Source organism: Siniperca chuatsi, linkage group LG4 (assembly GCF_020085105.1).
Source record: "Siniperca chuatsi isolate FFG_IHB_CAS linkage group LG4, ASM2008510v1, whole genome shotgun sequence".
NCBI lineage: Eukaryota > Metazoa > Chordata > Actinopteri > Centrarchiformes > Sinipercidae > Siniperca > Siniperca chuatsi.
Genome location: NC_058045.1, coordinates 9,018,611 through 9,035,082, shown reverse-complemented (window position 1 = coordinate 9,035,082; position 16,472 = coordinate 9,018,611). Strand labels below are relative to the sequence as shown.

General features: G+C 41.0%; 1 protein-coding gene across 4 annotated transcripts in view; it reads left to right on the top strand.

Annotated features, from left to right (window-relative positions):
• reln (reelin) overlaps positions 1-16,472 on the top strand; it is a 96,067-nt gene that overhangs the window by 32,194 nt on the left and 47,401 nt on the right. For all 4 annotated transcript variants that reach the window (XM_044193588.1, XM_044193589.1, XM_044193586.1 and 1 more), the window contains exons 3-4: positions 4,034-4,172; positions 14,624-14,694. In XM_044193588.1, coding sequence (XP_044049523.1) covers positions 4,034-4,172; positions 14,624-14,694 — 210 coding nt within the window. The remainder of the gene's footprint in view (positions 1-4,033; positions 4,173-14,623; positions 14,695-16,472) is intronic.

Genomic DNA, 16,472 nt, shown 5'->3' with positions numbered 1-16,472 from the left:
TGCAGCTACAACTTCTGTCATTGTCCACTCATTAGGTGAGTTCTGCATATGTCTGATTGTGTGATAACAAGTCCATATGTGGAGAACACCAAAATGTATAGGCAAGTTCTTTCTATCAATCATCCAATAACTGTGGGTTTTGATAAACACAACTGCATCAAGTACTGTAATTAGAGAATAAGAGAATTTGGGAGTGAGAGAGTGAGAAAAGAAGAGATGAACAAAGCACAAAATATTGACAGAAAGGACAACAAGCGCATACAGCAAATTTAACATTTATCACATCAGTTAGGTACCAGAGATGTCGCGAAAAAGAACTCCGAGGTCAACTCAGTGAGGAGTACATTAGGTTTTTGCAGTTGCTGTGACCCCGGTGTATAAAGACAAAGAAGGGCTTTGTTATAGATTTTCATTTCACAATATCTATTTCTCTGCTCATCTCCCTGGACAGAACCAGGAATGTCAGATCTTTCTTTTTTTTCTGTACAGGTTCGCTATAGCTTGTTACTTTACTGGAACATTTGTTATTTGGATCTCATTGAATCATAGTGATTTCTCTCTCTCTCTCTCTCTCTCTCTCTCTCTCCACACCCGGACATGAAAGGGACTGGTTTCGTTATTTGCATTTTTACGCCTGAGTGTATTTTTCAAGTGGGAATAGAAATTCTGTGAGCAGTGTCGAGTCCCAGTGCTGCTGTGTCCTGGAGTGCATCAGTCTGCCTTTTCATCTTCACCTTACTCTAACCGCTCTCTCTTTTCTTTAGCCATACCCACAGTTCCCCTCTTTCTCTACCTCTCTCTTGCTTTCTCTCCCTGTCTGCTGCTATTGTCTTTATTTTCCTAATTTTCTCACAATGTTATGTTCAATTTTTGTTTCAAACATTAAGTTCTGCGTGTGTTTTCACTTCATCCAATATTTGTTCATTTTCCTATTCAAGCAAGAGTTACAGTAGCCTGTGGTAAATGAATTAGGGTTGTATTACAATAGTTTGTCATCACTGTAAATGAAAAACACTCTGCCCTGCCCACCTTTTTCTTACTCAATGATGAGTGACAGCACTGTAAATAAGAATATTCCTTGGAATGAGTGAGTCATTGTTTCTGTCCTTCTGTCCACACTGGCCACAGCCCGTTTACTTTCTCCCTCTGCTATCTCCTCTGCTCAGTCTACTGCTTAACATCATCACCACACGTCTCTCTTTCTGTTTATCTTTGCAGCTTTCCAGATAGTGTTTCCATTGCCACAAGAGCTAAGCTTGTATTATGCACATCTGCAGGGATTCTCAAATTGCACCAGGGCAACGTGGTGAGAAAGATTCACAGCGCTTCTCCCTCTCTTCTTCTGCCACAAAATTGGACAGTTAGTGCCAAAACTGTTGTCTTGACGGCCTTGGTTGCGGCAGTAAATGCGTGGCACATAGCAGCAAGGAAATTGTTCTCGAAATGGCTCTCTTTTGTGTCAGAGGGGGTTAAAAAGAGAGAAAGATGTATGAGTATGTCAATGGATGCTTCCCTGAGTGCTACGTAAGAACAGCACAGAAACAATTCCTGCAGTTCCGTATGTCGGTAGTAAAGAAAGAGGGTGCCACGGAGATCTTGCACAGGCAAACAACATTGCAATAACCCTAGACAATAATATGTGTTTATGTGTGCTTCCCTGTGTGAGTGTGTATGTGTTTGCTTAAGAGTAAATCGTGGCCATTACACGGAGAGGTTGTAGCTGAGGTGATTAGAAAACAGCTGTACTATTAGCGGGTGATTACATCTCAGTATGTTATTACACACCAGCAGCTCCTTAGCAATGTAAAAGGCTGCTCGACACGTTGTAAATCTGACACACTAGGCCCACACGCTGCTCGCACTCACACATAATGACACAATATGTTGGTGTCATGTGAAACCACGTTTGTGTTAAATCACGTAGCTTTGATGATTGTTCAGTTTGAACTCCAGTTAAAGAGTTTGATGTTTCTCTACATGATGAGAAAATGTCCAACTCCTGGGTTGAAGAAAACCTTTGCAAACACCACAGGGTAAACAAATAAATGCATGGTGCTCAGTTTAAAAACAAGCTTGTTTTTCATTCGACAGCAATGATAACTAGGTTTGTTTGTACCATGGCACACATATACACATCAACATAAATTTCATGCAACGATACAAATGAACAAATGCACACACAGCTGGCCGTGTTGAACAGAAACATTTATGGTGCTGTCAACATTGTGCGTATTTATGGATGCAATCTGTGAGATCAAATTTATTACTGTCAGAAATGGGCGGAATTATTTCTCTTTAAATAATTAATTTTGAACCACACACACACTAGATACATGCACACACACAATCTTTGCATATTGATTTGCACATTGATTCAGGGGATATTAAAGCACCAATGTTATTAATCATTGCTGATTATATTTTCAGTGAGTTGAGTTATTACTGAAGAGAGAAGAGGATTGTGTTTTCAGGTTATAAAGAGCAGAGGCCAGCCACCAGAGCACTGCAACTCATCTTCATACACAGATGGGACATCACATCCATTTTTAAACTGGCTGAATGAGTTTGCTCTGTGTGCACTGGACCACACTATGTTGACTTAGTGTTGTAGAATTATGACAAATGCCCAGATTATCTGTGTGGGAGATGCACACTCCATTACTCTAGTTGTGTTTGCATTGAGATAGTTACCGCACAGTTCGGACGCCTCATCACAAACACTACAAAGCCGTTTAGTTACAGTAAATTATTAAGCTGTTTTTTATGTCTGTGCAATGATTGATGAATCCAGCAGTGTCCTGCCCTTGCCCTCTGTGATATGAAGGAAAGATTGTGTGACATGATGTCATTCCATCGGTGCAATCATAGACGGACACAGACCCTCATTAATAAGAGCACCGTTATTTAGTGTCAGCTCACGGGGAGGGAGAAAAGAAGGAGAGGGTCGAGAAAAAAAAATAAATGATGAAAGGAGAGAAGTAGAGAGGAAAAAAGAGCAAAGGAGAGAAGGTGGATGAGTAGGGAGTGTGAGGCAGGAAGTAATGAAGAAGCAAAAGAAAACTGTAGGATGCCAGTGGATGGAAAAAATAACAGTAAAACGCCATGAGATCAAATGAGTGAGGGAAGAAATAAAAAGCAAACGGAAAGAAAGGAGGATGGGATAAGGTGTATGTGCAAAACTTGAGACATTGGTAGATGTCAATACTTTACAATTAATAGTCGCTTATATCACACAGGTCTGTGTTCCTCTCTCTTAGTGTATGTGGCTAAATTCATTGGCCAGTCACCTTATGCATTCATTTCAGACTTATGCTTGCTTCGTAAGAAGTATTACTTTATAACATATTGCATATTGTCCTTTTAGTACACTCTGTCTTGCCAAATATTATTGCAGCATTTTTGTTTGACTTTGCTACAAATCATCTTGCACAGAATACCATTTTTTATTTTAATGTGTTTTTCCTACTTTCATTTCATTGCTGTATAAAAACAACCTGAACAAACTTGCTTGAGAAGCTGTTGGTAATCCATCCCCCATTATTTCTGTGTGTTTTATTGTCATCAATGAGTGTGCAGTAATGTGTGTGTGTGTGAGTGTGAATACATTTTTAAAGTGTGCCGTTTGGAAACTGGTGAAGGTTGGCTACCAAAAAGCCGTGTTTTTGATTCAAGAGACCATAAATTAAATATAATCTTCTCCTTCCTTACACCACATCTATGTTTTAGTAATTGTTTGTCTTTGGGTGTGGTTTTCTGACAGTGCAGTTTATGAAGGCAATGTTGTTTGGGAGGCCCATGAACGCACACCACTGGCAGACTATAAAAATCACAATCTTATATATGGGCTTACAACACAATGATAATGTAACTTTTACAAATACAATATAACATACAAGTTTTATGTCTTTGCAAGTTGACTTTAATACTGTAGTAAAATAAATGGAAACCAGCTGCTACCTGAAGTCAACTTTCTCTTTCTCTCTAAATTATCCTTTTTGGTCTCTCGCTTATTCTCTTCTCCTCTCTCCTCCAGGTGTGATGCCAGAGCGGCAGTTCGGTGGAACCCAGTTTGTTTGCAGTGTGGTCGCTTCCCACGTCAGCCACGAGCCCTCCTCCAGTTTCAGCTTTGTCTGGATCGCCCCACCGCCTGGCACCGGCTGCGTCAACTTTTTGTAAGTCATGTGTGAGCGTACGGATGTAAAAGAGGGTGGCTAAGAGAGAATAAGAAAAGACAAAACAAATTGTAGATGAGAAGTTGCGATGCAGACCAGGACATTTACAGCTGCCACGCATCTAACCCAGACATGGAAGTCGTAAACTGTAACAATAATATCCGTTAATGTTGTGTGGCTGCATATTGACCCAGTAAGTCTGAGTGAGGCTTATCAGCTGACACCATAGGCGGTGTTTTCTCTGTCAGAGCCACAGAAAGGATGTTAAAAGGCCATCCTGTCAGAGAAAGCATGCATGATAACTGGAAAGAGGTTAAACTGGGGACAGAGATAGCGTGTGTGTGTTTATATCCTCAATACCTTGCTTGACATGGCCTGTGCAGTGGCAGGTGTGAATGTGTGTGTGTGTGTGTGTGCGTGTGTGTGTGTGTGTGTTTACCCTGTTGAGAATTACCGGAAATATCCCCATCCTCTCATTCAATGGGCTCGGCCCCTCTTCTCATTGGAAAATTTGTGAGTGGTTGAACCGATCCACCCATCCCCCAAGGATGGGTGTGATACAAACACACACACACACACGCACACTTTTTGTGATAGAAAAACTCACACATTCACATGATGCTCTTCTTCTGTGACATTACATAAAGGCATAAGTAAGGAGCAGTTATCCACTCTCACTAGTACAAATGGCTTATTTTAGGGGCTTAACTGGGACTTTTAGCCAATTGCAACAAACTCTGGGGTTGCAATGGGCTATTTTAGTATCCATTTGCTCAGGGACACTGCACAGGTGATTTTGCTTTCTATCTGTCAGTGTGTTTGTGTACATGTTACAAACTGTGTTTCTGTGAAGCTTAAATGTTGTGTGATTGGCCCAAGTTGAAAAAGATCTAATTATACGTTTGAGAACAGTCTTTCCTTTTTCTCATTTTCGTTCCACCTTCCTCTGTCTTGTCTTGCTCTTTATCATTTTTCCATCTCTATCTGTTGGAAACATCCTCTAACTCTCTTTCCCTGTAGTTCTCTTGGCTGGTGATTTACAGCCTCATGCTGATAATCAGTCAAAATGCAATTAGCAGCTGTTGCTGGAGAAGCGTAGAGGAAAAAGGAGGACTCCAGTAACTCTGCCCCATGCAAAGTCACAGCAGCACAGCACCACATTAAAAAAGATCTTTTAGAAATTCACCCACAAATATTGTAATATTTATGAATTTGACTTCTACGTCAAGAACAGCCAAGTGTGTTTTTAAAATGAAATCTAAAAATGAAAACATAATTATCATCATATGATGTTAATGCTTGGAATTGTCAAATCAAACTGCAAACTAATCCCTTAGTTTTTAAATGTTTTATTGCGAGTCATCCTCTTTCAAAACTTGAAAGACATATTGCACATCAGTGTTTCATAAAAACCACAACTAAATTAAACATGTTGGCAGTACTCACAAAAATCCCTCAATGAATTCCTGGAGGGACACGATAGACTATCAGACAGAGACTTTTATGGACAGACTGACAGAAAAGGATTCAGTTGGGGTGAATGGGAATTTGCTGAAGTGGAGCTGCCATTTAGACAATATCCATGGAGCCAAACAGATTTACTGGCTTTTTTGTCTGCCAGCAAACACATTTACTGTTGAGCGTGTGTCAGCTTACGAGGATTGTGTGTTTCCTCAGTATTTGTGTGTGTGTCCATGCATGTGCTGTGTGTTTGCGTTTGAGTGTAAACCATGGAGCAGCAGTGTGCCAGTGCTGATGACAGTGACGCTGGCAGGGGGCCACGACGGTATGACAATAGGGGCCCCTGCGGCTGACCTTATCAAAGTCAGCCAGTCACACTCCAGCTGGCTGGAGACTGCTCCTTACAAACACACACACACACACACACACACACACACACAAACATAAACACTCTTACTGCACCCTGTTCCAGTTCGCAACTCCCATCTCCCCAAGTATATCCTCACCTCCAGAGCTGCCCTCTCCAGGTTCAGTGACGTGACTCTGGGAGAAATTCAACAGGCGAGGCCCTTGTGACCAAAGCCAGGGCCACTTTGGTCATATACTTTTTTCCAGCACTGAATTGTCAGTATTATTACTCTTGAGCTTGAGATGTGATCAGATGACCATCATTTTCATTTGTCTTGACCGTACAAAATGTAAATAATGCAATGTCCTGCTCTCGCCCATAGTACTCTGGCCCTGATTGATACAAGGACCATTTTCCACAGGCAGTGGCCATGAGTTTTTGGCATAGACATTCGTGTCCTTCACAGGGCTGGAGCTGGTCTGCCACTGCATTAATATGGGGCCTGTGAGCAGTTTTATGGGCAATATTGTGGGAGTGTTCCTGGTAACAGATCACTAGCAGGAGTATGATAGAGTGCAGTGACGTGGGCATCCAGAAGAACTCATTTTCTGGGTGGCTGTAAATTGCCATCTAAAGTGAAGGGTAGACCTTGGAGGAGGAGAGGAGAGGAGAGGAGGTAAAGGAGGTGGAGGAGCAGGGAGAACACACACACACACACACATACATCCATAAGTAAACCCCGATCTAAATATTCAAACTGGTCGATCAATAGAAAATTTATCAGCAACAGCTTTGAAAGTGATTGATCATTACAGTTGTTTGTCAAGCAAAAATACCAACAAACATTTGTTGGTACTAGCTTCTTAAAAATGAGATAAAGCTGCTTTTCTGTTTTATATCAGTGTAAGTTGAATATATTTGGGTTTTGGGTTGTTGTCGAACAAAATACGCAATATGAAAATGTTGCCTTTGGATCTGGGAAATTGTAATGGGCAATTGTTTTTATATTTTATGACATTTTACAGACTTAACAATTAATTAAGTAATCAAAAAACAATAGATTAATCTGTAATACATGTGACTATTATAGTGAAGCTATACTGTAGGTCAGGAACAAACCTTTTCTTATACACAAAATGCAAAGACAACTCATGCTTTAATGGTTGTATTAAACATAGTTGGGCCCCACTTTTTATTCTTCTTGCTCAGACAGTCCACACAACTACATTACTACTGAATGCTTTGCTGCACTTAGCAGAGGTGAGAATGGTTAATAGCTTCCTCTGGTGAATGCAACGATGCACTGGTGTGTCTCTTCCTTTCTTATTTCTTATTCTGCTTCACTTACAGCCTCAAGGCAGTGTGTGTATGTGTGTATGTGTGTGTGTGTGTGTGTGTGTGTGTGTGTGTGTGTGTGCACGTTTGCATGGAGTTTTATATGTAATATATGTAGACAATAATTTGTAATATGTAATATGTAGCTACCTTCAGAGAAAAATATTCAAACAACCATAGCACTGCAAAAATCTTGCTTGTGTATGGGTGCTATATGGGTGTATCTAGGTGCTGTATGCACACATGAGCCCTGCATGAACATGTCCTTGTGGGTTGGTATGTGTGTGTGTGTTTAAGATGTGTTTTTGAGCTGCAGTGTGTTGTGCTGTCTCTCTGTGGATCTCAGACAGCTGCCTGGTTGGAGATTGCTTTAATTACTGCATGTAAGCCCCCATCCCAAAGTGTTCCCCTGAGGAGACGGATATCTGCAGATCTAATGGCACACTGTACTTTTATATCATGGCATGCTGTGTATGTGTGTGTGTTTATGTGCATGCGTGCATATATGCATTTGTTTGTTTTACACTATTTTTTTCTACATCTCTGCTGCTTGCAGTTCCTCTGTGGAGTCCCGGACTGATTGAAGCCACTTGTAGGAGCAATTAGAAGGGGAGAAATAGAAATAGAATGAGGAAGGGCAGGTGGGGCTCTCAAACACTCCCTTGTCTTGTTAGCTGTAATTGAAAAGGAATGGTTCCTTTTCAGTAATTATGCCGGGTGTTGGTGTGTTGTTGATACTGCCATCTGTTCAAAGTAGGCAGGTCTGAGTGAGCATGAAGTTTGTGAAACACGTACTACAGTATTGCTTAGTATTTGGTTGACTACAGTCCACTGCTGCATGTGAACACAGCCTGGTTTGGCTGCTTTTGTAGAAAGGGCATAGCTCTCAATCAGCTTGACTCCACGTGCCTTAATAACAATGGCTGTAGACGTCATTTTAGAGTGCGCCGAAATGTTCAGGAGATGCACTTCTGCTTGGAGACGTGCTGCTAAAAATTCAGAGCCCTGAAAACACTAAATATTTATATTCTCACAAAAGCTTCATGTGCATATGTCCTTTTTGGAAACATGGAAATTCAATCACTGAATAAAGTGATCAATTAAAATTTAGGTTGACCTCTCCATTTTATGACAGCTCAACCAGTCGGGTGATTCTTACAGGCAGGATGATTAACAGCAAGTTATTTTAATCAGAGGTCAAAGTTCAGAGTTCAGACATCAGGCTGACAGATGACCTTTCTCACCCAGCACCTAATTTCTCCTGGTATTAGTCTTCTCCATTCATTTCCTATTATTCAATTAAATCTTTCAGTCTGTTTTAACATAAAATCACTGGTTAATGAGCTCCCCTCATCATTAAAGTGCCATACTAGCCTGTAGCTGTGTGACAGATTTACTGTAGACATTGGGCCAGGGAACATGAATGATTGGTTCAAGGTAATCGCATTTTGGCATTGTAGATATAGAAATATGGGGTAGAAATGCGAAGCATGACAGAGCACATAAATCCGATCCACTTTTTTTCTCCACAAACCAACCAAAGCTACAAATCTGACACAGTCCACCCATGTAATTCCAATTTTCATATATCACACATTCACATATAAGACAGCAACTCTTATATCTCTCATATTCATGTGTTTAACCTTTCTTAAACTTTTAAAATGTGCCAGTTTTTCAGAATTTAACAGTAAATCATCCACTTTTAGAGGCAAACCCATTCCTGTGCTCCTCAGCAGATCACAACGCGGACTCCTGTTGCTGTTTACCCAAAAGGTCTCTGCATCCATGATATTGTCTTATTTCCCAAGGGGTGGTCCATGACCCCTGTAATGATATACATACAGCTGTGTATACAGAGACACACGTGCACACACATGTACACACAGATACATACATATTTCACATCATTGCTTTGATCAATACTGCCACAAATTGTGCATATCACATCTGTGCTGCACCAACATCACACACTCTCATCAGGAGGTCACCATCCCACCTGCTGGGACGTTGACCTCCTTATCAATTCTAGATGAAGTAGAGCGTGGAGATTGAAAAAAGTAAAGCATGATTTTAAATGCAGCAATATGAACCATGCTCAGGGGAGAGGGGGTTCGCTCCAGATGTAGTTTGTGAGAAATGATTGGTTCACATTCTGTCTGTTCCTGCAAATGTGCTCCGTTTTGACTGACAAGATAAATTACAGACATGACTTGTTGTAGGGATTCATCTCTCTGTTGTTGACTCTGGGTCAATACGGTAGGTTTTTCTCTTTCTCCCCCTCTTGTCCCAGTCTGACCCTCACTGAGAAAATTAGGAAGGGAGACAACGGTTTTTAAAAGGCTGATTTTCTCACATATAAATCACATATAAATTTTTGGAAGTAGCTGTTTTCAAGACTAAATCAACAACAGAAAATCAACAGCGTCTTTAGAGTCAGCTCTATTTTTTCTTCCTCACATATTTACTCCTAACTGCTGTTGTTTTCCTAATCCCCCTAATTATTACTTACTAACAGTAGTCAAGGTCAATTGCTCTTCTCTTGGCTGTAAACTGAGCAGTAACTGCGCTTCTTCTGGCTGTATTTTGAGCCGTAACTCTCTATGACCCTGTGCTAACAAGCAGGTAATTTGCCAAACAACTCCCAAATCCCTCCTCTGTGGAGCTTCATTAAATTTGCATGTTCTCCAAGAGCCTTTTTCAATTAATTAATTTAGCAGCGGAGGGAGGGAGGATGGGAGTAATGTGATTCCACGAAGCCAGTCACACCTTCTCAGGCCCTTATGGGTATGACAATATCAAGACTGGGTTGAAATCAAGAAACTCTAATTTCCATTTCATCAAAGTTCTTTATCAATGATGTTCTGGAGATAGCTGAAGCAGTGGATTCTTTGTATTCCCTCTCAGTCTTCCTCTCTCAATGTCTGGTTTTTACTTCTCCATCTTCCTGCCTCTCCATTCTTTTTTTTTTCCCGTGGATAAAACATTATTTTACCGTCGTCCCTGATTATGGTGCCATAACCACAGCTGGTCCTCAACACAGAAGATAAATCAACCAATTAGGGTGTATTATTTTAAGGGCTAGGTCCAAATGCACCAAATCAGTGCTGGCGACTGGAACTGCACCCCACTGAAACTCCTCATATTAATCATGATTACCAACAGGCCTAGTGAGTTGGGAGAGAAAATTAGCTTTTAATTGGGATTTGAGGAGAACGGGGTGGGAGTGTCGTCTAACGAGGGAAGAAGAGCGAGGCAACGTGTGTGTTCTTCACTCACAGATGTAATAGTTTGTGTGGAGAGAGAAAAACATTTTTCACCGGCCCTGTGTAAAAACTGTTACAAAAGTTTGTTTGTGTGGTCAATATTCAGTGCACATTCCTGTCTTTAAGATAGCAGTAGCTATGTTTAATTGCATGTATATGGCTGTAGGGTAAATCAGCCATTAGTCGTCCCCACTGTGTGTGTGTGTGTGTGTGTGTGTGTGTGGTTAGCAGGAAGCTGTCAAGCTGGCTCCTAGGGGATACTTATGGCCGACAGCAACATGTAATCTAACATGGAAGACATGCTTGGTAATTACCCACTTCAGGCCCTTTTGGGAGCTCTTTGAGTGACAGCCTGTCCATCTGCATACATGTTAAGGCTCAAATGTGGCTTGGATTTTGTGTGTTTGTGCGCGTGTATGTGTGTATGCGTGTGTGTGTGTGTGGACTGGATCTCTGCCCTTATTCGCATGCTTTGCCATTTGACAGCAGATTGTGGACTTTGAAAGACAAGGCCATCTAACCCCCATCTCTATTTCCTCTGACCAAATCCCAACCCCCCTCCTCTCCCTTCCCCCTCCATTTATCCATGTCTCTCTCTTTTTCTTCATCTTCCTCAATCCCTCTCTCTTTCCCATCTCTCAGATTTGCTCCTCTAGACTAATGAGAGGGGAGAGGATGACACTTATTTTCACAAGATGAATGATCCCTTGTTTGAATCAGAGGAGGGGAGAGAGGACGAAAAAAAAAACACCAACACGTTTAGGGCCTTAATTGCTTTTTTCCCCCCAAAGAAAGTCAAATTAACATTTAGATGTTCAATAAATGTTTTGTGCGTATCAGCGCTATTCTATGTATGTGTGTGTGTGTGTGTGGCTCCCAAAGTGGAGACGGTAATGAGAGACACACGCTGAGGAGCCGCTGGAGTGTAACGGCAGGACAGACGCTGGCGTCGCGCTGCGCCGATCACACACTCTGCGGCTCAGACTAAATGCCCTCTCCTGGCTACTGTTTTAATGACATACACGTTATTAAGTCACACATACAGTAGTCAGACTCTCAAACATACACACACTTTCAAAGCACTCTTTCCCAGTGAATATATCTCTTCTGTCATTAGAAACAGACAAGTGCGTCTGGGATTTTCAAAGACACTTAATTGCATTTTAAAAAGCTTTCCCTCAAAAATACTACACAGCTTTCACATTGTAGTAGAAGTGGTATAATTCAACTAAGTGCTAACTCAAGTACTGGACTTATGTACAATTTTTTGAGTTACTTATAGGTAACTTGAGTATTCCCATCTAATGTTACTTTATACTTCTAATCTACTACATTTCAGCGGAAATTATTTTACCTTTTATGGCACTACATTTATCAGACAGTTACTTTGTAGATTAAGATTTTACCAACAAAATGTATTATTGGTTTATCAAATAGGATGCATTGTTATAGATTAAACAGCCCAACAGTATGTAAAATTGTTAAATCAGCTCCACATCAACCAGCTCCAACATTACAATGCTTCTTACACACATCAGTAATGAGAATCCAAATATATAATAAATAATGATATCACTTTGACAGGGGCCCTGCTGCATAATAAGTACTTTTACTTTTGATACTTTAAGTACATTTTGTTGATAATACTGGATCTGAATAATTCTTCCACTACTGTCAGCTTTGCACGGCATTTTTCTCCTACCTGGCTTGGTAAGAGTTACTGTCACAGATGTGTGAAATGTAAAGAGATGTGTTTGAGGTCAAATGTGCTCTTTGATAGAGCCCCCTGTCCCCTGGCACTTAACAGAATCTGTTTAGTGAACTTTAGCTGAGACTGTGTTTAGTAAATATTTAAGGGCCTTGTTCCTACATCCCTACCCGCTGTTCGTTACACGCCATCTTTTATTCATAAATACCAAACTCAAATTAGTTTTCACCCAATTCTGAAATATGAGTGTAATTAAGTACGTTTTCTCCCCAGCTCTGCACAGGCACAAGAGCTCTTTACTAATTAATGAGGGGCCTATTCATTATTCATGAGGTGAGATGAACAAGTAAATGCCTTGGCACCCATAAAAGACCTGAGTCTGCATGGTGGGATAGAGTTTGGGAGGTGCAAGGAAAAATCCACATGGGACTGTAGAGAAGGAAAGAGGAATGAAGCAGGAGCTTGCAGAATGGATGTGGGGCCCAGTGACTCAGGCACCCACCATATTGTGTACACCCCATAAAGGTTTGCTTATTTTTAATCCTCTCCTCCTCTTCTTAGTCTGTGTTGTTATGTACAGTATGTTGACGGGGTGTGGCAGAGCGCACGCAAACACACACACAACTGTCTGGATCGCTTCCACAGTGTTTGACGTATAGTGATTTTGAAATCACAGTGAGGTTACTCAGAGCTCTACTTTACTAGTTTGACTTAGATATTAGAAATGTTGCGTAATGTCTCTGGATCCTGGGAATACCCTGAACACTGAGACGACAGTGTGAGGCACACATGTGTGTCCTTACATGGCAGAGACCAAAAAAAGAGGCCCCTTGAAGGGACTTTCTCACTGTATGTGGGTGGCACACATAGTTCTGTCAGTGTGTTTTAGCGTGAGGTTGCTCAGATTTACAAGCCACAGATGATGTTCATAATCAATAGCAAAGCCAAATTACAATATTAGACACAAGTCTGAGTGCCAGACAGATGAGACAAGACTCCAACTGCTCTACTCTCCTTAATGGACAAGCACTAGTACTGCAAGCAGTCAGTGTGGAAGCACGTCACAGCTGTGATATTTATCCTCTTTATGTTTTTGACCTCAATCCCACCACATCCCTCCAATTGTTTTCCCTCTGTGTATTATGTGGGCAAAATGCAGGTAATGCTGTCAGAGTGGTGTAATACAGCTTTTACTAGCCATCTAAAAATGTACTGTTGTTTCCCCTTGCACAGAACTTTCCTTCATGGAGCCACTATACATCCCATTTTGCTGCTGTTACTGACTAGAATGAGCTACAAAGGACTCTAAAACTTTACAATCTTTTTCCAATAACTCGTTTCAAGGACTCTCTGAAAATTGCAGCTTCTTCCATGTTCTTTCCACCTCAATCTCCTCTCTGTGTCAGGTGTTATGGGCTTTTATTTTTCTGTTGTTCACTCTTTATTCTATTACTATTATCCACAGTTTTTACATAAACATTATAACAACTGCTGTATTATTATCATTATTATTATCATTATTATTGTTATTGTTGTACTCAAGAGCTGCTTTACCAATGTAACTCTGCTATTGTTAATGTAACTGCTATTGTAAATGACGTGGCTACAGAACAGTAGAGCATGTCTCAGTGTCTGTGTAAAAGATCCCACTGCACTCCGAGCCATTTCACCCTCTCTCCATTTTCAAATGAATAATGCATTTCATGATCACTGGAAAGAAATCCATATTACATTCCTTACATACAGCATGCAACATACAGTTAGATTTACACTGGCATGCAAGAGAGCAGTATGGTAGTGCAGGGAACTGATGATATTTGATAACCCACACTCATACTGTATGAGAACAAAAATGTTGTAATGTCATTAATACACTAATGTGAATGAGGAAATATCCCTGTCAGTACTTGGATAGTAAAATGACAATTATCCTCTCAGTCAGATGATATGCAGTCATAATAACAAGACCTCCAACTTTGCTCACTGGTTACTGACTTGCACTGTGAGGTGAGAGTGATAAGTGTGCATGAATAGTTAGCCCAGCTCACTGTTGCTCTTTTCTGTTATTTTTATTATCCTTTCCCCCTTTTAATTATAGCTGTTAAGAAGCTTGTTTTTCTTGTAGTTTTTTACCTCAAAGTCACATCATAATGAAACTCAGAAAATGTCTTCCTTTATGTAGGATGCTTGAACACATTTTGCTTTAGTGGGAAATGATACCATCTGTGCTGGATTGATCTTCATATATTAAGGACAGACCAGTTAACTTTCTCCTCAGTGCTGTTTGTGTTAATACTCTTTCTCTCCTGATTTCTCTATTTCTTTCTCTCAGAGCCACGGCAACACATCGAGGACAGATCATTTTCAAGGATGCCCTGGCCCAACAGCTTTGTGAGCAAGGAGGTGAGTAGCAGTTGCAAATATACCCCTCTCCCCCCTTTACGACAGGAACATGTGCATATACTGCACTTGCAGGCAGATATATTCATACGTGAATAGATACATATATGTGGAAGCACACATGCACCTACATATATGCATACCGTACCTCCTTCTTACTTCCTATTACTGTCCATCATATACACACATTGTCAGGATATGGATGACACAATATGATATGCTGCTTCTTCATGACAGTGGCATTGCAGCACTTCCTGGCTCTCTTTCTGCCTAATGATGCAGCCAGAGCCAGAGATATTTGGATGTCCTATATTGCCAGCTTAATTTCAGCTTATGCTAAACTCAGTTTTTTTTTTTCTCTCTCTCTGCCGGAGATTTACACTTTATAGACCACACTTCTTAGATCCACTTTCTGTGACAGTCTTAAGTAGCTATTGACAGTCAGTGCAGTCCCACTCTGCATGCTGAGTGTGTATAATTGCTTGTTTACAGGAAAGAAGCCTCCTCCTCACTCAAGAACTCCTCCTTGTAGATCAAATTTGACTTTAATGCTAAAAGTGGAGAAGTCCACAAACTGCTGCTGGGGTCTTTTCGCTAACTGTTTCAGGGGAAAAAACAACACAATTTCAGCTTTAAAATATACTTAGTCTTTATTAGAAAAAATAGCCCCTGTGGCGAGTCTCTGAGGACTCTTCATTACCAGTGTGTTCCTCAGCAGGTCATTAGAGACACTACTGATGGTTGTAGCACATGCCAGGAAGAGAGTGCTCAACTTCATGGCTCCATGCCACTTGGAAGAGATGGGGCACAGAGCCCTCAGTCAGGCCTGGAAGTGTGACAGAGAGAGAGCGACAATGGCTCTACTCCTCTGTCTCCATGCCCGAGAGCTCATCCTCTCACCACCACTGACACACTGCCCCAGTCTTCTCCCTGTGCAAATGAAATATCTGCAGCCAGCAACAGTCACTTAGTTGTTTAGTGCCAAGGCCCTGCAGTACGCTAACACATAACTACTCACAGCAGACAAGCTGGAAAGCAGAGATTTAGACCTTAGACAGCCTTGGAGGAGGTAATGTAAAAAACTAGCACTGAGGTAATGTAAAAAATGTAATCTGCAGAGCACATGTACAGGTATGAGAGGTATAGAAGGACGTGAGGTGGGAGAGACAGCGGTGACAGTGATAAGGGATACATAGGAGTGATAGCTGAGGGATGTAGAACTATAAATTACTTGTGTCAGTAATGACAGATTCTGTCTAATTGGTGAAGGAGAGATGGGAGGATAGAAGGTGGTGAGATGAAGAGATAGTAGTAATGAGAAACTTGAAGGTCATACATTTCAGGTGATTTGAGTGTTTGGTAGAGGTAGTGGAGTGATTAAACATCATTAACAAAAGAAAAGTGGGGAAAGAGTAGAACTGAGTGGTTGGCCGACCTTGTTGTAGGCTAATTCGTTTGACGGCCAATAATGCAATGCAACTTTCTGTTGCTGAACTACACCAGGAAATCTGAATTACAAATAAGAGATGAACATGCCGTGAGCAACAGAAGGCAGAAGGAGACAGAGGAAAGATGAGAGAAAGGAGAAAACAGAAGCAGAAATGGGTCTGATCATTTTTGGTCTCTTGTGGATTGTCCGAACAGAGACGAGCATCATTTTTGCCCGCTCCTCTGATCTAACTCACTGTAGTCAGTTCCTCTTCCTCTTTCCAAGCCAAAACCTGCAACTTCAAAAGTGCTGTGCAGATTAAGAAAATAATGAAACTGGAATGTGCAAGGCT